The following is a 22,833-nucleotide window of genomic DNA, read 5'->3' as shown; positions in this document are numbered from 1 at the left end:
AGGAGAAGGAGAAGGAGAAGGAGAAGGAGAAGAAGAAGGAGAAGAAGGGGAAAAAGGAGAGAAGGAAGGAGGAGGAGAAGGAGAAGAAGGAAGAGAAGGAGGAGGAGGAAGAAGAGGAAGAGAATGAGACATAGAAATTGATTATGCACATTCATGAAAGAGCATTCATTGATCACTGATTTCATGCTAAGCACATGTCTAGGGATTCAAAAACAAAAACAAAAGTCTCTATTCTCCTGTTTTTGTATTTCTTTATATCCTCAATGGTTAGCACAGTTCATGGCAAATTCACAACAAGATTATTGACTGACTGTCCTAAGGAAAGTACTTGGCAAATTTTAGAGTACTATAAAAGTATATATGTAGAATGCCAGCTCCCTGAGGGAAGGATCTATGTAGTTTAATGTTTTTATATCTATGGTACCTAACACTAGGACTTGTCTTTAGTAGTGGTGGGACTGAAAAACTGTTTATTGAATTAGATCGAATTACAAACTGAAATGTGTTAAAAGAAGGGAAGAAAAAAACCATCCTTAAGCTCTCATCCATGATGAAACCCAGTCATCTTGGTCCTGGAGATGCAGAACAGGAAGTGATAAAGACAAACAAAGCAGAGCTGGCTAATCACCACGTGACCTAAGTTTGGGAGCCAGACAGAGGCTTGGGCATGAGTCTCAACAAAGCAATCTGAGATGTTCTCTCTATCCTCAAGAAAGAAAGTAAGAAAAAGAAAGAAATAGAGAGAGAGAGAGAGAGAGAGAGACAGAGAGAGAGACAGAGAGAGAGAGAAAGAAGGAAGGAAAGAAAGAAAGAAAAGGCTATAGACTCCTAGATCTTGACATGAGAAACACATGAGGCATCAACCTAATATATGAGATTCACACACCCTGGAATTCAGAAGAAGCAGTGCAGTGCCTGGCCCATAGTAAGTGCTCAGTAAATGCTTGTTTTCTTCCTTTCTTCCCAGCCCTTACTAGAAGATTTTTGTCTTCATACCCTTAGTGCCAAGCAGTGTGCTTTGTTCAGAGTAAGAACTTAATGAATGTTGGATTGTATCACTAAAGAAGGCTATGTGTTGGCTATGAGAGTAAGGGGCAATGTGGCTACATTAAGGCCTGGGTGCTAAGCTCATCAGGCTTCATCAGATTTCAAAGGGGGTGGGGTGTCCATCACACACACACACACACACACACACACACACACACACACACACACAGAAAGATTACAAAGCCTTGTTGTAGTCCAACTTCCTCATTTCACAGAAGTAGAAACAGAAAGCTAAGGACAATTTACACAGGCAATAATTGTCAGGGGCAGGATTTGAATTCCAATCCTCTGACTCCATAAGCGGTTACTTTTTCCACTGTAACATGCTGCCCTCCCTTTCTTACAACATTATTAGCAGGACAGGGAAGTGATTATTATCTGTATGACCTTTGCTGAATCACTTCACTTCTCTGGAGATCAGTTTCCTTCTCTATAAAATTAGGGGTTTAAATTGGATGACCTTGATGTTCCGTCTAGCTTTAAATCTATGATCTTATGACTTTATGAACCCCCTGTGCCCCAGTTTCCTTATCTATAACATATGGCAGTTGAACTAGAAGACCTTTGGGTTCGGTCCTTTTTGTCCCTAAATCTATGATACTTTCATGTCACAACTTGGTAAACTACAGTCAAACTAGACAACAACCTTCCTGAATTTATCACGGGGGGTCTGTACCATCCAGAAGCACCAATGGCAGAAGGCAGGAGCAATACAAGGTCCTTACTCCCTTGCCAACCACAGGGCAATTGAGAATAACAGAAAATTGTATGAAAGACCATCAACTTACTTCTAAGTGGTAGTCTGAAGAAAGTCAATCTATATGATTGGACTTGGAAACTAGGAGTGATGGTAGAGAGATTGTATCTGCCAGGAGGGTAGAGCTCTGAACATTTTACTGAGAGAAATGCTTATTCATCAACTGTGTGACACTTTGATCATAACAGAATGGCCAGCTCAGGAATGGGAGAGCTCCCACCACCTACCCTATGGAAGCTCAGAAGAAGCTCCCCAGATTAAAGGAATCCAAAAGACAGGAGAGAATCTAGGGCAAATTGGAAGAGAGAGGTCAAGATATCAGTAAAAAGAGTCACAAGAGACTTGGTACCACTGTCAATACTGGTGACTGCCCTAGGCATATACAAAATGCAAGATGATTTTGTGTTTTGTGTGTGTGTGTGTGTGTGTGTGTGTGTGTATGTCTTTGATTACTTGTTTTTCAGCTTCTGTTTGTTTGCTTTTTGCTACTGGTAACAGGAAAGGATATCCAAAATGCACTTGTCCATGAAGGACGCTGTCTCTGAAGATTGGGTAAGCTAACAATGAACACTTATTAAGCACCTACTATATGCCAGGCACTGTGTGAAGCACACAGGACATTTGTTCAGTCATTTTTTAGTCTTGCCCAACTCTTCATGAACCCACTTGGGGTTTTCTTGTCAAAGCTACTGGAATAATTTTCTATTTTCTTCCTCAGCTCATTTTATTCATGAGAAAATTGAGACAAACAGGGTAAAGTAGTTTGCCCAGGGTCACAAGAGCTAGTAAATGTCTGTGGCTAGATTTGAAGTCAGGAAGATGAATCTTCCTGACTCCAGGCCCAGCTTAATAAATGTTTGTTGATTGATTGAAAATATGGCCCTTCCCTGAAGAATTAGGGAGACAGTTAAGGATTTTTAAACTTATTTTTCCAGATGCTGGAATCCAGATGTAGACTTGGGGGAGCAAATGGGAGCTGGAACCAGTCCATTCACGGACTAAGAATTAGGATGATTTGACTGTGGAACTTCAAATTCCTAGTATCTGTATTATTATGGGAGATTCAATAGGTAGCTGTTGAGTAAGATGTGTGTTTTCATGTTGTTATGAAACATACAAAAGTTTGATGTTGCCAGCTCAAACTAGCTAGTGAGTTAATTGTTAAATTTTCAGTGTCAGTATTTACATCTCAAAAGTGGGTAAACAACATAAATCAGGCCTTGATTTCTTATTTTGTTGATGGTGTAGAATTAAGAAAAAGTAGAAAAAAATGTTACTAACCTTGCCTAGAATCTTGCTTGGCATATATTATTCTTGCATACATATTTCTGAGAGCCAGTTGTTAAACATTTATCAACATAATCCTACATGTGAAGGAATTTGCAATTCAAAAGACTATCCACTTTATTTTAAGAAGTAATTTGTTTAAGAATTTACTATTCCTTTCTTTAGCAAGGCGCCAAGTACAGGAGACCTTGCAAGATGAACAGGCTTCTGCTTAATGATGTTTAAGAAGGAAAGCTAACCACTTCAATGAAGGGAATATTTCATGAAGTCCTCCAGACCAGAACTGTGACCTTAGAGGTTATAGATTAATAAAGAAAGGATGTTACTTTCAGTGAAGCATTGACTTGGCTAAGTCCCAGTTTCCTTGTTCACTGTCTATCTTCTGTGGTGAAGATATATGTATTGTGTGTGTATAGATAGATAGATAGATAGATAGATAGATAGATAGATAGATAGATATAGATATAGATATATAGATATAGATATATATAAATAAATATATATAGATATAGATAGATATAGATATATACATATACATATACATATGTAAAGTGCTTTGTAAATGCCAGAAAAGAGTGTTATTATTTTGCTTATGTATTTCATTTGTTTTCTTTAAGAATCCTTCTTGAAATTATTGTTGGGTTACAAGTAGTTAAGTCTAGAAGACCCACCAAATATCTGATTTATGTAATATGCAAATATGAGGCAAGGGATGATCTTTCCCTAATAAAGAACCACAACCAAAGGTAAGGCAAGAATGATAGAATAATCCCACTTTCAAAGACATCAGATGTCAACCTTTAGTTTAAAAGGAAGTTTCCTCACCAGGAGTTCCTATGCCAATGAAAGAAAGAAAAGAAGAAAGAAAAAATGAAAAGAAAGGAGGAAGGAAGGAAGGAAAGAAGGAAGGAAGAAAGGAAGGAAGGAAAGAGGGAGGGAAGGAGGGAGAGAAGGAAGGCAAGAGGTTAATGAGAGAAAAGACAGGGAATTGGGAATAGAAATCTCTGTTAAGGGCAATGAAAGGGTGGCAAGATACAAATGCTCATGGATCTAGAATGAAAAAATACCTTAAAGAACATCAAGTCCAACCTCCCCATTTTACAGTTGAGAAAACTGAGGCCTGGGATGTTAAGTGACTTGCCCAGGGTCATAGAGCTATTAAGTGTCTAAATCAACCTAAGTAACTTACCTTCTTCCCTCAGCCTCTGTGTCCTCATCTGTAAAGTGGGAATAACACCTACTTTATAGAGTTGTTACATGGATCAAATGAGATAACATATAAAGTGCTTTATCTTAAGGCACAATGTAACTATCATCTAGTATCACTATCACTGACAAAATACAAATGATAATTGCAGAAGGGACCTAGAAAACATTGCCAAAGATTAAAAAGTTTTGGAAAATCAACTAGAGATTTGGCAGGTACAAGTATTATAATTTTCACTGAGCCTATAGAAATTAAGGGACGTCAAAGAGAAAAAGCTTATTGAGGAAATGAACAGGTGGCTTGGAAATGCAGTGGGTGAAGCTCTAGTCCTGGAATCAGGTATACCCGAGTTCAAATTCGACCTCAGATGCTTACTAGCTGTGTAACCCTGGACAAGTCACTTAACTCTGTTTGCCTCAATCTCCTCATCTATATAATGAGGGAAGAAGGAAATGGCAAACCACTCCAGTATCTTTGCCAAGAAAACCCCAAATTTCAAGGAATTGGACATGACTGAAAAGACTGAAAAACCAAAGAAAGTGAAGAGTTGGCTAAGGAGATGGTGCCCAGGAATGTGATTAGAGTTTCTGAAACGTCATTTGAAAAATATGAGTGATAGATTCCTGGTAAAGGATAGAGTGTCCTTCACAAAGGCCACTAAGAATGTGTTTTCTTTGTGTCTTGCAAATATAACCACAAGTCCCCTCCAAACAGACCCAGAGTAAATAGTGAAGACTTTGGAGCTAAAGGGTAGAACCCATGGTGCTAAAGATCAACGAAGATCTCCCCTCTTCTTCCTGACTTCCTATCATGCTTCAAGCCTCAACTCAAATCCCACCTTCTGCAGAAGGCCTTTCCTGGTCTTCCATATTCACTCCACAAATTCCCACCTCTCCACTTTAGATATTTCTTAAATGTGCATAATTGTTCGCCTGTTGTGTCTTTCATCAGAATTTAAGTTCCTTGAGAAAAGGGAGCGTTTTTCTCTCTCTTTGTATTCTAGCACCTTGCACAGTGCCTGGCATGTAGTAAGTGCTTAATAAATATTTGTTGACTTGGCTTGCATCGGGTACCATGGAAACCCACTTGTGTCCCAAGTTGTGGATCTATTTCTTAATGTCAAATGTCAGCAACATCTCTTCCAGAATAATGTCTATTGAGGACACGTCTCCTTCCTAAGACCTTTGGACTCCTTGGTTTTAGAATGAGAAGAACAAGAGGAATCTATCCAAGAGGATGAAGTCTACCTACCCTGTGGTTTGGGAGGACCAGAGACCAGGGGATCTGCTCATTTAAATGACCCAAGGACAGCAGCGACGTCTAGTCAACATGCTTTTCCTGGAAACTTTCCCTCTTTCTCTCCCTGCGTTGTTCATAAAGTTATAATCAGCCACCACAGCACAGCTGCATAGACTTGTAAGAATTGTAGTCCAAGGAGACAACATAGGTTCCTCCCCGCTTGAAGAAGACTGCTTTCCTTTATAATTGAGGGTGTGTGTCCTTATTCTGTTTGTGAAAAACATAATTCAACACTAACACAAAAAAGCAATGGAAACTTGTATGGGGAAAATTTATTGTGTTGTATTAACTTAGTTCTTCATGGCTGAGAAACCAGAACTGTTAGCTACTAGCACAGTACCTCAAATTAGAGAGCCCACTGCTTATAGTTTACTGTTGTTGTTGTTTAGTTACATCAGTTGTGTTTAACTCTGACCCCATTTGCAGTTTGTTGTGTTTTGGTTTTTTTTGGCAAGGCTACTGAAGTGTTTGCCGTTTCCTTCTCTAGCTCATTTTTCTACAGCTCATTTTACAGATGAGGAAACTAAGACAAACAGGGTTGAGTGAATTGCCCAGAGATAAACATTTTCCTTTTTTCAATTTACCTAATGAATATTGATGATCTTTTAAAAAATTAACTACTAGCAAGAAGATTACAGCAACATAATACACTATGACCAGGTGGGATTTATGCTTGATTAATTCAGGGCTGGTTCAATATTAGAAAAAACAGAAACATAATTGACCACATCAATAACAAAAACAACAAAAATCTTATAATTATCTCAATAGATGCAGAAAAGGCTTTTGACAAAATATAACACTCACTTCAATTTAAAAAAAAACACTTTCTATTATTTTTTTTAGGCAATTGGGGTTAAGTGACTTGCCCAGGGTCACACAGATAGTAAGTGTCAAGTGTTTGGCCTGAGGCCGCATTTGAACTCAGGTTCTCCTGACTTCAGGGATGGTGCTCTATCCACTGTACCACCTAGCTGCCTCACTTTCTATTATTTTATTTATTCCTATGTCTCATTGATGTGGGAAAAAAAATGGAACCTTTCTTAAAATGATAAGTAATATCTATTTAGAACCCAAAGAAAGCATCAATTATAATGCAGATAAACTAGAAGCCTTTGCAGCAAGATAAGCAAAGATGTCCATTATCCGCCCTCCTTTAGTCAATATTCTACTAGAAGTGCTAGATATAGCAATAAGACAAAGAAGAAATCGTAGGAATAGGAATAGGCAATAAGGAAACAAACTATCACTCTTTTCAGACAATATCATAGTAAACTTAGAGAAACCTAGAGAATTTGTTAAAAAGTTAGTAGAAGAAATTAACTTTTTCAAAGTAGCAGGATATTAAAAAAAACACAGAAATCATCAGCATTTCTACACATCAATAACAAAACCCAGCAGGAAGAAATAGAAAGAGAAATTCCATTTAATTGTAGACAATATAAAATACGTGGGAGCCTGCTTGCCTAGACAAAGCCAGGGACCATATGAACACAATTACAAAACATTTTTCAGAAAAATAAAGTCATATCTGAACACCTGGAGAAATGATAACTACTTATGGGTAGGCTGATCAATATAATAAAAATGACAATTCTATCTAAATTCATTTACTTATGTAGTGCAATACCAATCAAACTACCAAAGAATTATTTTATAGAGCTAGGAAAAAATAATAAAATTCATCTGAAAGAACAAAAGATCAAGAATATTAAGGAAAACAATGAAGTAAAAGGGAAGAAAGGAGGCCTGGCAATTCCAGGTTTCAAATAACATTACAAAGCATTAAACATCAAAATGATCTAGTATTGGCTAAGAAATAGAGTGATTCAACAATGGAATACTTTAGGTACATAATATACCATAATAAATTAGTGTTGATAAACCCAAATATCTAAACATTGGGGACAAAAACTCACTGTTTAACAAAAATTGCTGGGAAAACTGGAAAACATTTTGTCAGAAACAAGGCACATATCAACATCTCACACCGTTTACCAAGATGAGGTCAAAATGGGTATGTGATTTTGATATAAAAAGTGATATCATAAGCAAATTGAGGGAGCATTGAAAAATTTTCCTGGGGGTAGCTAGGTGGTGCAGTAGATAGAGCACTGGCCCTGGAGTCAGGAGGACCTGAATTCAAATCTGACCTCAGACACTTAATAGCTGTGTGACTCTGGGCAAGTCACTCAACTCCAAGTGCCTCACACACAGAAAAAAAAATCCCTGTCAGATCTATAGAAAAGGAAAGTATTTATGACCAAACAAGAGATAGAGAAGATCATAGGAAGTAAAATTAATAATATTGATTACATAAAATTAAAAAATAGTTTTTGTACAGACAAAATCAATACAGCCAAAATTCAAAGGAAAGCAGGAAACTAGGTGGGAGAGGGGAGAGCCTTATAGCAAGTTTGTTTTTTTTTTCTGTTAAAGTCTCAGTTCTCAGTTATATAGTGAACTGAGACAAATTTAATTTTAAAAAAAGACCACTCCCCAATTTATGTTCAAAGAATATAAACACGAAGTTTTCAGTAGCAGAATTCAAAGCTATCAATAGTTATGTGAAAATATTTTCTTAATCACTATTGATTAAAGAAATGCACACTAAAATAACTCCAGGGTATCACTCACACATATCAGATTTGGTAACATGGGCAAAAAGGAAAATGACAAATGCTGGAGGGATTGTTAAGAAATCAGGACACTAAAGCACTGTTGATAGAGTTGTGAACTGGTCTAACCATTCTGGAAAATATTTTAGAACCACACCTATCAGACTGTGCATACCCTTTGACCCAGCAATGCCACTACTAGGTCTGTATCCCAAAAAGATGAAAGAAAAAGGTAAAGGAGCTATATGTACAAAACTATTTCTAGCAGCTCTTTTTGTTTTGGTAAAGAATTGGAAATTGACTCATCAATTGAGGAATGGCTGAAAAATTTATGGCATATGGTTATGATGGAACATTATTGTCCTATAAGAAATGATGAGCAGGATGATTTTAGGGAAAAAAAACCTGAGAAGACTTATATGAAGTGAGCAATACCAGGAGAAAACTGTACACAGTAATAGCAATATTGTGATGATGATCAACTGTGAAAGACTTAGCTACTCTGATAAAGACATTGCCAAAGAACTTTTGGAGAAAAATGTCATTCACCTCCAAAGAGAGAACTAATGAACTCTGAGTGAAGGCAGAAGCATGCCTTTTTCATTTTTTAAATTTTTCTTGCTTTTTTTATATAACATGGAAAATATGGGAAAATGTTTTGCACGACTTCACAAATATAATCGATATCACGTTGCCTGCCTTCTCAATGGGTAAAGGAAGGAGTAGAGCAATGGAACTCAAAACTAAAAAAAAAAAAAAAAAAAAAGAATGTTAAAAATAAATAATTAAATAGCAAATTAAGAGAAAAGAAAATGTTTCTAGGTATCAGATAGCTACACAACACAGCTAAGACCCAAGATGAAATAAGTTGATAAAATATATCTTCATTGGTAACCAGAATTAGTTTACCTATACAGACTGTTTAACTAGGTTTGTTTCCTTAAGAGATGTATCAGATTATGACTCTGATTAACTAAATTTTTTACATCTTTAATGACATTGAATAAAACATGGAATCATGAATATATATATATATATGTATATATATAAACATTTTGTGATGCTTGTGGCCATATGTGTTATTTCAATATCTGAAAATCTCTCTGTATTACGTAGTATACTATTTCCTGGTACAAATCTAAGTCTCTGACTTATAGCCCTTGATGTTTACCCAATTTGATTGCCCTGATTATGAGTTGCCACCAGTCTGGTCTCTATCACTTCTTGAAGGAATTCTATAGAGCTCCTGATGAGATGAGCAGTGAAAAAAATGTCTCTACTGACTCGGTTATTTTAATATTAATCTTCCTATCTACTTCTATAATTGAACTTCTGATGGTATAAGAAAGTTGGACCTAAAGCCCCCAAATGCAGAAATTATGAGAAAACTTTATTACATTGTTTGAACCCAGGTTAGTATGGCTAAGAACCAGAATTGTTGCTTTGAGACCAGATCTATTAACTACTTATCTCAGGATCTAGGTCATGCTAACCAGAAACCTAGTCAGATCTGAAGATTAATGCAAGGCATGTAAGGAGTTTTCTCCTACTATACATTTCAAGCAATTTATGTGTTTTTTCTGGGAACTGTATCTGTGTTGGCTAATCAGTGACTCTTTCCTTGTGTCTTTGGATTCTATATGATGTAAAACTTATGGACACACAAATGAAGTAGACCACCCTTTTTTTATTTTCTGACTCTCTCTTCTTAGAGACACTTTAATAAACTTAAAAAATTCGTTTCTAATTTTTGTTTTCTGCCACGTCAATAATGGTGTCAGAAGTGGGACACATTCCTTGTTTGCCTCCCTTCACATGGAGTAAAACTGATTCAGTTCTGCCCAAAATGCTCATAGAACAGAGGTTCAGAGAAGTACTGAATAAAACTCATTTCAAACCTAAAAGTACTACATATATAGGATGTATCATCATAATTTGTGGAGCTAATTTATTACAAAAGCCAACCAATAAATTTCTGACTTGATTGGTGTGTATGCCTTGAAGAGAGATGTGCATACCCACCCAAGAATGTACCTTCCAGAAGAAGATACAGAATGGACGTGAACAGGTTAACAACTATAATAATAAAGTCAAGAATACCCACAGAAAACAATGGTGGAATTGTCACAGTTGGGAGGTAACCATCCTTCTTCACATTGACACTGAAGCTCATGGTCACAGACCTAGAGGAGCAGATATATGATTCATTAACAATCCCCCTGGTTTTTGTCACTTATCACAGGTTTTAACAAAAGGATCAATGTTGACTGCTGTCCAGTACTTCATTCTCCTCCCTGGCAGTCAATGGGTGGCCCACATCACTACTGGCTTCTGAGAGATTGTTATCAACCAAGCATTAGATCATAGGATCATAGATTTAGGTAGGGAAGAACCTTGAGAGGTCATTTAGCCCAACTTTTTCATTTTACAGATGGGGAAAATGAGTCACCTTAGGTCATACAAGTAGTGACAGAATCAGAATTTGAACCCAGGTCCTTTGACTCCAAAATCCAATTTTTTTTTTTCTCCATTGCCATGCTACCTCTCTAAAGAACAGGAATGTGAATACACAGGCTAATTCTAGTTACCTAACAGTTGCCAAACTTTACCAAGTTCATTGCTTTTCTCATTGAATGTGTTTGTTTTCCTCCTTTTGATTTTTCTCTCTGTCTAAGGTACCACCAATCCCCCAGTCTCCAATATTCACAATCTTGGGGTTGCCTTTGACTCTTCTTCCCTACCCCTTATCTGATCAATGACCTATTCTGGTGATTTCATCTCTGCAGCATGTGTTTGTGTTCATATCCCACCGCACTGTTTCCACTGCTGTTACCCAGTACTACCGTAGTACCCTCCTAGATGGTCTTCCTGCCACCCTTCTCTACTGCCTCCAATCCAATCCTCACATCCTAACAGGTTGATCAAGACATTATTTCTCTATCAGACTAAAAATTCTTCAGTAACTCCCTCTCCCCACCCCCACTAGGAGAATGTAAGCTGCATGAGGGCAAGGATGATTTTCATATTTTTCTATCCCCAGGGCCCAACACAGGATATAACATGTAGAAGATGCTTAATAAATGTTGATTTAATTAATTTGGATCAAATTATCTACTGGATAGCATTTAAGCCATTTGTAAGGCAATCAAAGCGCTCCCTAATCTAGCACCACCCTCAATTTGCAGACTTATATTACTTCTCTAGAATCACATGATTACAGAGTCATACAGGACCTCAAAGGTCATCTAGTCAAGGTTTCTCCATCCTACATGATCAAACTTCATTCAGCCTTTGCTTGAAGATCTGAAAGAAAGGTGAGTTCAGTTTCTCCCGACTCACCTCACCACATTTTTTGAAAATTTTCATTGTCAGAAGCTTTTCCTGACCTCTTTCTTCTATTTGACTCTTTGGAACTCTTCTTACACACAACTGCCCTAAATTCTGCCCTTTGAGGCCAAGCAGAAAAAAAGTTTAACCCACCTCTTACTCGACAGCAGTTTAAATACTTAGACCAGGATCTTTCTCTGTCTTCTCTTCTCCAGATTAACCGTAGCAGGTACCTTTCACCAGTATCCATATGTCATTAACTCATTGTCCATCACCATCCTGGTTATCCTCATTTAGACACTTTCCAACTTATCAATGTCCTTCCTAAAATGTGCTACCCAAATCCTGCCTTCCACTCTTACTAGCTCTATGACCCTGGGGCCATCATTGAACTTCTCTCAAGTTGTTTTCTCATATGTAAAATGGATCTAATAATAGAACTTACCTCCCAGGGTTGTTGTAAGATTGAATGAGAAAGTATTTAAAATGTCATACAAATCTTAAAGTTCTATAGAAATGATAACTATTGCTATTATTGTTTTTATAACCTAAGGACATAATTCATCGTAGTCAGGTGACATGAACTGAATCAAGGGTGGGCTATGTGCTGTCTTACTATTCCCCTATTTATCTTCACTGTCAACTCATGGGATCATAGGTTTAGGGCTCAAAGAGTCCTCATTATCCATCTTGTCCAACTCTCATTTTACAGATAAGGAAACTGTGGCCCAGAGAGGATGAATCATTAGTCCAAGGTCATAAGGGAGTAATCATTAGAGGTGGTATTTGAATTCAAGTCCTCTCCAGAACCAGTATTCTTTCCACAGTGCTTTCCCAAGAGTCATTTTTATTCTACCCTTTCTAATCCAAAAACTACTCATTGTCTTTGACAAAGGGGCAAAATGACAATTGAGAAACTTCATCTTCTTTTTGTAGTCAGCTGTCATTGTCCCATGATCCTTCCTTTTCCAAATATAGCTTAAAACAAAACACCCTCTGTCACCCAACCAAATTAGATCACTCCTTCTCTCTGTATACTTCCCAAATTCTCCTAGTTCTGAGCTTTCTTAACCCTGAACCTTTTGCTGAAATGCCCTCCCTCTTTCTTTTCACCTCCTGAAGTTCTACCTATCCATTAAGGCCAAACTCTAATATTGCCTCCTTTGGGAAACTTTTCCTGTTTCCTTCATGATCAATCATCTAGAGCCTAGAGTTCCCCCCTATCTAATCTTCTTATTATGGAATCTTGTCTATTTCAGTCATATGTATTCCTGTCTTATTCTGCCATTATCCCACCTCTTTGTAAAGTGTAAGCTTGCTGAGGACAAGGAGAATATCTTTTCTAGACTATATTTTTCCCTGTGTTTACACAATGCTTTGCATGCAGTAAGCTCTAAAGAAATATTTGCCAAATGTCACAGTTGACTTAAAATTGGTTGGGGTTCAGGGAGCTTTAGGAATCAATAATTTGATCTTACTGCATGTCCTTTGCACTTTGAAGAACAATTTGATGTCTTGTAGGCATTCTCAATGTCTATACAATCTCCACTGATGCATACCTGGAGGGACAGGGAAAAAAAAAACAGTAATAGGATACTAGTCTTCCCTGGCTTCAACTCTGTTCAACATCCCTGGGGGAAAAATTGTTTGCTCAAAGAATCACAACTTTCATTGTGAGGGTGAATGTCATGTATTACCCTTGGAACCTCCTTCTTCCTCATGCTATCATTTACACATGCTCATCTTCTCGTTTTTAAGATGTGTTGTAACACTTCCCCCCAAAAATAGAAGGCAAATTTCCCAAGGGCAAGCTAATTTGTATAATTCTTCTAGCCTCTACCACAATGCCTTGCACATAGTAGGCATTTAAAATAGGAAGTTGGTTCTCACAACAACCATAGAAAGTAGCTGCTATTGTTATCTCTATTTTACATATGAGGAAATTAAGGCAGAGGAGAGGTTAACTGACTTGCTCTGAGTCACTTTTCACAGCTTCTAAGTCTCTGAAGTCATATTTGAATTCAGGTCTTCCTGACTCTGGGCCCATTAAAGACCACTCATTTGATTGGCTAGGTTTGGGATCTCATGCAGGAAAATAAATTAGAGCCAGAGAGGTTTTAGAGATCACACAGTCCAGATCCCTAATTGTATAGGTAAGGAAACAATGAGAGCATTTAAGTGACACTTCCAAGGTCATACAGCTTTTTAAAACGTCTAAGGTGGAATGTGAACCCTAAGTCCTCACTCCAAGTCCAGAATTGACTTTCTCCCAGAAAACGAGTAGGATCTGGATTCATAGATTCACAAAGGTAAAAGGGACCTTAGCAATAATCTAGTCCCTCCTTCAAATATTAAACATGAGAGAATTGAAGCCAAGAAAAGAGACGTGACTTGGCCAAGGTCTCATAGCTAGTAGATGGAGATACCAGCATTCAGACATGGATATCTTGACTCCCTCTCTATCCAGGCCTTGCCTCTTATTTCCATAGGGATTCATTATATTGGAAAGCTTAGGGATGTTTGCTATTGTAAGCCTTCCTGACCTAATCTCAGGAAAAGAATAGTAGAGAATAGACCTAAGAATTAAGTGGTATAGTGAACTCCAGAAAGAGGAAATACCCTCTACTGACACAAGTAGGCATCTTCTTTGTAAGTTACAACCTTATAGAGTCGTCTAGACTGGAGCAGTTAGAGGTTAAGTAGTTTACTTAAGGTCACCCAGAGAGTATATGATGGACAAGTCTTACAGTCAGGTTGTCAGTTTCAAGGCTGGCTCTCCACCCATCGTGCAAAACTGTCACATAACTGCATTATTTAGTGTACAAACAGTGGGTTCATCATTTGAGTCACATATTTTGCGCTCCCCATACACATATACATGTGCAAACATTATCCCTGTTGAATAAGCCATCCTATCTGTGGATATAAACCCAAGAACCAGGACTCAAAGATTCTTTTAAGCAAAGACCACCAAGGTCAACATACACTCATGTTTCCACATTTGGTTCCATTAGCCACCATGGAAACCTCTTGGTTATTGTGTTCTGATGAGAATGTTTTGCAGTTCAGAAAAGACATGATCTTTCCCTTCCAGGGCAAAACATCTGACCCTCCATAACAGTATAACTTGCCACACGTAGAACTCCTAGGGGGGAAAAAAAGAAAGTTTGAAAAATAGGGGTTAAGGATGATAATCTAAAGACGAGGTGTTAAACATACTGGCTATGCTACCTCAATGCATCCCAGTGTGGCCAACAAGATTAAAATGTAATTAAAAACTTTTTAATAAAATAAATAAAATACAACAAACATAGGTAATGTTAATTTGTGATTTTCTAACTCAATATTCAGCCCTCAAGGATCCTTATGTATCATTTAGTTTAGTTCTAATGTACTTAAGCTTGATACTGAGCTTGAGCTGAGTAATCAAAAAAATGCAAACTCCTTTAGAGAAGGAACTATTCTTTGTTTTGTTTTCATATCTTTAATGTTTTGCGTATAGTAAGTGCCTGATAAGTTCACATGGAATGAATGAATGAATGAGTGAGTGAATGGGTAGCAAGCATTAGATTCAACCACTTCCCATGGATTTGGGGCTGTGTATATTCTGACTCTCCTCCCAGTGGGACACCTTGCTAAAAAAAAAAATCATACATGGACAGAAGTTCTTGTCAGTCTCTTTCTCTGAGTTCCAATCCAATTCTATCCCCTCCACCTCTGTGGTGGATGAAATCAGGATCATGTCATAATAAATGTTGATTGATTGAGCAATTGATGTTCATAATCTTGATGACATCTCCATTTCTGCCCTCTCAGTCACCCTTTCTATCCAGTTAAGTTGCTCCATCCTCTATGACTTTTGCCACAAAATCTCTGGGAAATACCTCCTCTTCAGTCATACAAACACATCCTAAGTTCAGACCCTCATCATCTCTCACTTCCACTATTATAATAGCCTTCTAATTGTTCTCTTTTCTTCAACTCTCTCCCCACTCCAACCCATCTCCAACTCAGTTGACAAAGGGATCCTCCTGAAGAACAGGTCTGATCATGTCATTTGTCTACTAAATTCCCCAATCCCTTCAGGATGAAATATAAACTCCTTTGTTTGGTGTTTACAGCTTTTCCTAACCTGCCCCTTTCCTACCTTTCCAGTCTTCTTCTATCTAACCCCCATCCAAACATTCTTTGGTTCAGTCATACTTCCTAATTGCTTTTCCTTACATATAATACACCTCTTTGTCTTTGCGGTGGCTGTCCCCCATGCCTGGACCATTCCCTTTTTCACCTCTGTCTCCCTAACTTCCTTCAAGACTAATTCCTAAGCTAATTCCTGCATTTTTCAAGAGACCTTTGCCAGCCCTGCTATTGTTATTTTTTAATATATAAATCAGCTTGAGGAAATAGTGGCCAGCAGAGGTTAAGGAACTTCCTTAAAGACCCACAGGCAAATGTCACCAGAGGCAAGATTGGAACCCAGTTCCTCTCACTGAAGATATGGGAAATGAGATAGTCTAAGAATTCAAAGGATGGAAGACATAGAGATGGGGCAGAAGAAAGTGATGCTGTCTAACCTTATTCTCCACTTGCCTCCTCCCAGTACAATTTGTATGACTGATTTCCAAGTTTGCTCTCTCCAAATAGGGGCTAAACCAGAGTTAGTGGCTAGATATGCAACCATGCCTTTCTCCTTGAAACCCACAGATGGAAAAGGTCAAGGTCCTTACCATGCTTTACAAGGAACGTAGATGTCATCCACCTTTCGGCAATAACCATAAATCAAACCAGCAGTGTTTATGTCGAAACATGACTTTTCAGCAACTTGAGCCCCTAGCACCATGCAGGATCAGGGAGAAGTTTGGAGAAAATTTATTTACACACATGCATGTATATTACACATATATCCCCAAGTAATGTAACTAACATGGTGTTCTAGCCCTGATACCTTGCAGATGAAAACTCCATCTTTGCTTGATTCATGGAATCAATCAGCCAAAGACATAAGCCAATCCTTACTCATTCTGAGAGGAATGAATGCTTTGAATCTTTGAATTAAATTGCATTACACTACTCAAGAAATGTATTGGAGTTTTCAGGAAGAATTAAATGCACTTCTTGGCCTCTGTATATAAGCATAGGAGCTCTCAGGCAAGAGCTGTACAAGTTTCAGGAGGACTTTGAGGAAAGCAACCCTGGTGTCTATAACTAGAAGATAACGAGGGCTGAGGAGAATCGATTCTTTCTCCCCCTCCTTATTATGATTGGGTGAGGGTCGGGGGAAAGCACCATGAACTGTTTACATATCATGGCCCTCATTAGAAGGTGGGCTCCTGGAGAGTAAGGGCCATGAGATTTTTTTTTCCACTTTATTAGTGTCCCTAGTACTTAGCATAGTGCTAGGCACATATTAATGAATACGCTTATTCATTGTTGACTGCTTTTTGGAAAGCCAAAAGATTTGAATTTCATATTGTTGATGTTAGTATACCCAATATGTCGGCCAAGTATATACAGCAAAAACAAGTAGCCTCAGAAGTCTGTGAAGGCACTCACACTCAGAGCTAACAAGGCATTCTACTAGAGGGGAATTTCATTTTCATTTTATTTCATGAGGATTTTGCAAAAAAAGGAAATGATTTCCTTAAATCAGGAGCTGTGAATCACTGCTTTAGCATGTGTTCTCCAAGCTTGACTCCTCTCTCCTCACGGAACAAGTGTGTGCAGAGTACAGGTTTAAGGGATGATTTTTTGGAACATCTGTCCTTATTATATCTTCTCAGTAAATGTCTCTTTGTAAGAGCTGATAGATATCAACTGTCTGATTAGTATTAGGGAGCAAATTGGATGAGGGCTCATAAACAATTATATTATAAATTCCAACTCCTCTCTGTGGAGAGGAACAGTTACCCACTTTCTGGGGACCTAATCTACCTATGAGAGAAAAGAAAGTGGCCCTAGAAGGTGTGTGTGTGTATTTATATACATATATATATATATATAGAGAGAGAGAGAGAGAGAGAGATGTGTGTGTGTCTGTGTGTCTGTGTGTCTGTGTGTATGCATGTATACATATGTATGTATGTATATTGTACATGTATATGCATATGTGTATTGTATATGCACGCGTGTTGTGTGTATGTATACATGTGTGTTGTGTATGTATACATGTGTGTATGTGCATTGTGAGCATATATGTATTGTATTATATATGTATGTGTGTTGTGTATGTGTACATATGTGTGTGTTTGTGTATGAGTATTAAAAGATGCTGTACCAAGTAGGGTCATGGGGACCAGATTTGTGATTCTATTGCTATAGGGAACTTTCAGGTATGGAAACTCCCTCTATAATTGCAGGTCAGCTCCTTCTTTGCTTCTTACAGGTTTAGAGATTGACCTAGAGATTCCATGACTTGACATATAGCCAATGGAGAACAGAATTAAGACATGAAGCCTGGTTTTCCTGGCTTTGAGGCCAACTGTCTAGCCAGGATTTGTGCTGTACTAAATACAAATAATAATGTATATAACCAGGATAGATACAGGCATTAGAAAACACTCTAGGAGACAGCTGAGTCAACTCCTGGGACACAACGCATAGGCTGTATCAGCGTTTTGCCAAAATATGAATTTAAAATGATTCATCAAGATGTTCTTTTAGTGAAATGCTGAGTATTTAAATATTTAGAAAGATCTGCCTGAAGTCTTCACTGTTTATCTAACTGTGTAGAAATAGCCACTGAAAGATGGAATTGGCCTATTGCCATTGGAAGCCCACAGAATAGTCTCAGAGAAATGGGGAGTAAGCAGTGTGCTAGAGTGGAAAGACTGCTCTGTTTGGCTGGAGGACCTGGGTTCAGCTTACATGGGAAGAACCCATGACTTGTGACCTTACTCTAGTTATTTAATCTGTCTCAGCCTGAATTGCTTAGGTATAAAATGGAGGGGGTTGCTCTAGTTAACTTATAAGGTCTTTCCTGGCTTGAAATCTATGGTCCTAAGACCAGTCAGCAGTAGCCTGGAGAACATTTAAGAAGACTAGAGTCAACCTGTCAATAGCCTATATGAAAACAACAACTGACCTATTTGCAAATTCATAATAGTTGAAATGAATAAAGAAATTAAAGGTTTCTAAGATGGCTTACATAGATTGCCTCCTTTGGACCTCACAACAAAATTATGAAATGAGTGCTACTATTATTCCCATTTCACATGTGAAGAAACTGAGGCTGAGGGAGGTTAAGTAAGTCAGCAAGAGGATTTAAATCCAAATCCTCTGTTCTAGCCAATGTATCATATTGGCACAAAGTTCTTCCTGATCAATTATTCCTTTCTTCAGAGGATTGTGGGATCAGATCAACCAGTTTTATGTAGGAAAGCACAGCTTCAGATAAAATAGCAGTAAAAATAGACGTGTGACAAAAAGTTCATCATGCCAATGACTATACCCAAGAGGCAATGAGCAGCTACGTGGTGCAGTAGTGCACAGAGCACTGGGCCTGAAATCAGGAAGACCTGAATTCAAATCTGAACTCCCACACTTGAGAGCAGTGTGACGCTGAGCAAGTCACTTAACTGCTCTCGGCCTCAGTTTCCTCAACTGCAAAATGGAGATAATAATAATGGTACCTACCTCCTGGGTTGTTGTGAGAATCCAATTAGATAATATTTGTAAAAATGCTTAGCATAGTTATTGCTCAGTTGTTTCAGTCATGTCTTACTCATTCTGACAGTGCTTAGCACATAATAGTCACTTAACAAATACATGTTCCTTCCCTCCCCAATAAATCAACAAACAAATATCTATAATAATAGCTAGCACTTTTAAGATTTGCAAAGTGCTTTACACACACACACATACATACACACATATGTATTATCACATGTAATCTTCACAACAATGCCATGAAGTAGGCACTAAAATTATTGCCATCTTTTGGATGAGGAAACAGAGACACAGAGAGTTTAGGTGACTTGCCTGAGATCAAACAGCTAGCTAGTTCATGTCTGACACAGCCTTTGAACTCAGATTTTCTTCACTCCAGATCTAACATTCTCTCCACTGCCTCACCTAGTTGCCTAACAGTGTGCGAGGCATTGTGTGCCCTATAGGCACTGGGTATATAAAGAGAGAATGAAAATAACCCTTGCCTTCAAAGGTTAAAACCCTAAATGTCCCTTCAACTCTTACCTTCCCCCCAAAGACTGACACACTGGTCCTGCAGGGTCGGGCACTTCCCCATCAGGCAGTGGCCTTGCCCATTCTGGCAGGGAAATCTGTTGACTCGGAATCGGTCTTCGGGACAGCTCTCAGACTTGCCATCACACATTTCCGGCAGGTCACAGTCATCTTTTGTTGGCCTACACAGGGTCCCAGCTTTTTTGATCTAGAAGAAAAGAAAAAAAAAAGCATAAGAGGAAGTTGTCTCTGTTTCTGACCCTGACCCCAGGCAGTAGTCAGCATGGTGAAGTGTCAAGAGCACTAGGGTTAGGGACAGAACACCTGGTTTCAAATCCGGGTTCACTTTTGACTTTCATGACTTTGTACAAGTCATTTCGATTTTCTGGGCCCCACATTCCTTATCTGCAAAGCAAGGAAGAATGAACTGGTGTGCCTCTGTGGTCCTTTCCAGTTCTAAATCTGTGAGCATATAAACCTTGCCTAGAAAGAAAAAGAAAGAATGAAAGAAACAAAGAAAGAAATGAAGGAAGGGTAAAAAAGAACAAAAGAAAGAATGAAAGAAACAAAGAAACAAAGAAAGAAATGAAGGAAGGGCAAAAAAGAAGAACAAAAGAAAGAATGAAAGAAAGAAAATAATAAAAGAAAAGAAAAAAATTTTGTCTCTTTGCTTTGTTGGCAATTAAAGTCATCAATTTGTTCCATTTGTTTATTCAAAGGCAATGGTTACATGTCCATACTTTCTATCTGTCTCCTCTGTCCTATTTCTCTAAGGGACAAATGCCTCAGAATTTAGAATCTCACACTTACAAACTGGAAGAGAGCTTTAAGGCCATGAAGTTCAGCTCCCTCATTTTATAGATCATGAAAGTGGAGTGAAGTTAGAGTACTTGGATGACCAGCATGGCACTTAGACTCCAAAGTCATCAGCTACTCTATATGTCAAATAAGGCTGGGTCTGGTGACCTCCACGGCCCCTTGCAGCTCCACAACTATGATCCCTTCACTTTACAGATAAAGAAACAGCAGTGGAGAAAGATCACATGATATATCCAAGGACTCACAGTTAGTAAGGGTCTGTGGCAGGATTTGAACTCAGCCTTCTAGATATCAAGCCCAGGACTCTCACCTCTTTTATTACCTTCTTTTTATTTTACAGATGAGGAAAATTGAGGCCCAGAGAGATGAGGTGACTTCCCTAGGATAAAAGGGAAGGTTAGGACTCAGTTAGTCTGAATTCAAAGCTAATTTTTGTCTATGATTCTCCATGGCCTTTCACATAATAAATACCTTTCTTCAATTTGTGATTACTATAAGAATCTGTGATTTGATCTGCCAGGGTTGATCCCTGCACCAACACAGGCTTTAGCTGCCATGATAATTTATTAACTGGTCTTCTACAGTGGCTGGGACAAAAATAGTCCTCACCCTACAGTCAAAAGTGTTGCTAAGCATCTAACGACTGAGCTGGCCTAGAGGTGCAAGAAAAGGAGTAAAAGCCATCCCATCAGTCCCCTTTCAGGCATGGCAACATTTGCCAGATCTCATGTGCCACAGCCAGAGGCTGAAAAAGTCAAGTTCCCAACCTCCTTCCCTTCCTTACCCCCAATCTCTATCTCTGAATGAAATGCTGGGGAAACCCAAGAAGAAGAAGAAAGGAGGAGGAGGGAAGAAAAAGGAAGGGAGGAGGAAGGAAAAGAGAGAAAGATAGATATGTTTATAGATGGATAGAGGTTAAGTGGCGTGTACACCTTCTTTCCAGCATTGGTGTGAGGATTACATGAGATAGCATATGTCTAAAGGCCTCTGCAAACCTTGAAGTACTATGGAAATGCTAATGACTATTATTACAGATGTTTGTTGATTGTTTTATTAGGGAGCGAAGGAATAAGTATTTATTAAGAGACTTGTATGTGCCAGGCATAGTGCTAAATGCTTTTACAAATATTATTTCATTTGATCCTCAGGACAACCCAAGGAGGTCGGTGCTATTTTTGCTTTCAGTTGAGGAAACCTAGACCTAGAGAGATTAAGAGGCTTGCCCAGGGTCACACAGCTAGTAATTGTCTGAGATATGCTTGAACTCAGGTCCTTCCCTATCTCCACTGGCCCACCCAGCTGCCTATCAGGCATCTGTATTGTTCCAGGCATTGTGTGTTAGCCACTGAAGATGATGGTAATAATATTAATAATAATGATGATGTTAATGATAATGATGATCGTGATGATTAGAAAAAGTAAAAATAATGGCTAATATATAGACAATGCCAACTATGTGCTGGGCACTATGTTAAATGCTTTTCAATTATTATTTCATTTGCACCTCACAACAAGCCTAAGACATAGATGCCGTCATTATCCCCATTTTAAAGATGAGGAAAATGAGGCACATATTATCTCATCTGACCTTCATAACAACCTTTCCAGGTAAATGCAATTATTATCTCCATTTTACTGATGAGGAAACTGAGGTAGACAGTGGTTAAGTGACTTGCCCAGGGTCACACAGCTAATAAATATCTGTGACTGGATTCAAACTCAGGTCTTTCTGACTCCAGGTTCTGCATTCTGTCCTTCTTGCCACCTCTCTTTAAAAATAAATAAATCATAAAAGCACTAGGAGGCATGGTTAGAGACAAAAGCAGATCTTCTCCTGTAATTTCCTCTATTTCCTGAATAGATGTGCACAGCAATGGCACCAGCCCAAGTCCTTGACTGGGAGAGGTGTGTGGGCCCAGTGACCTCAGTGATAATTGAGGTGATTGACCCCCGGGGCATTATTTGTCCTCTTTGAAAAGGAAGAGCAAGGAACAACAGTCCAGCCCTCTCTGTCTTCTTTCTCTGTTCGGCCCTGAGCTACCTATTCGTTCAAGCTCACCTCCTTCCCCTCCACTCCCCGCCCCTCCAAATCTCCACATTGCAGAGATGTCGCCATTTTTATACGAATTCCGTGGTTCGTGACCAAGCCCCTCATCTTCCAGGTACAAGCCTTACTCAAATTTAGTTTTCATTAATTGATTCACACAAGAAGTATTCTTACTTAACAAAGGTTAAGATCCTTTTAAGTGAGATAAGGGAATCACTGGAAATCATTGATATTTATATAAATAATA

The 22,833-nt window shown here is 38.4% G+C and overlaps 1 protein-coding gene across 1 annotated transcript in view; it reads right to left on the bottom strand.

Moving 5' to 3' along the window:
- ADAM28 (ADAM metallopeptidase domain 28) overlaps positions 1-22,833 on the bottom strand; it is a 90,754-nt gene that overhangs the window by 10,051 nt on the left and 57,870 nt on the right. Inside the window, exons 14-18 of the mRNA XM_027840028.1 lie at positions 19,733-19,928; positions 16,270-16,372; positions 14,528-14,687; positions 13,021-13,101; positions 10,320-10,398 (exon numbers count right to left, since the gene is read on the bottom strand). Of these exons, the coding sequence (XP_027695829.1) occupies positions 10,320-10,398; positions 13,021-13,101; positions 14,528-14,687; positions 16,270-16,372; positions 19,733-19,928 (619 nt within the window). The remainder of the gene's footprint in view (positions 1-10,319; positions 10,399-13,020; positions 13,102-14,527; positions 14,688-16,269; positions 16,373-19,732; positions 19,929-22,833) is intronic.

Source organism: Vombatus ursinus, unplaced genomic scaffold (assembly GCF_900497805.2).
Source record: "Vombatus ursinus unplaced genomic scaffold, bare-nosed wombat genome assembly UNPS02014837.1, whole genome shotgun sequence".
NCBI classification, from domain to species: domain Eukaryota; kingdom Metazoa; phylum Chordata; class Mammalia; order Diprotodontia; family Vombatidae; genus Vombatus; species Vombatus ursinus.
Note: the sequence above shows the minus strand (reverse complement) of the source record. Positions and strands in the feature narration are given on the sequence as shown.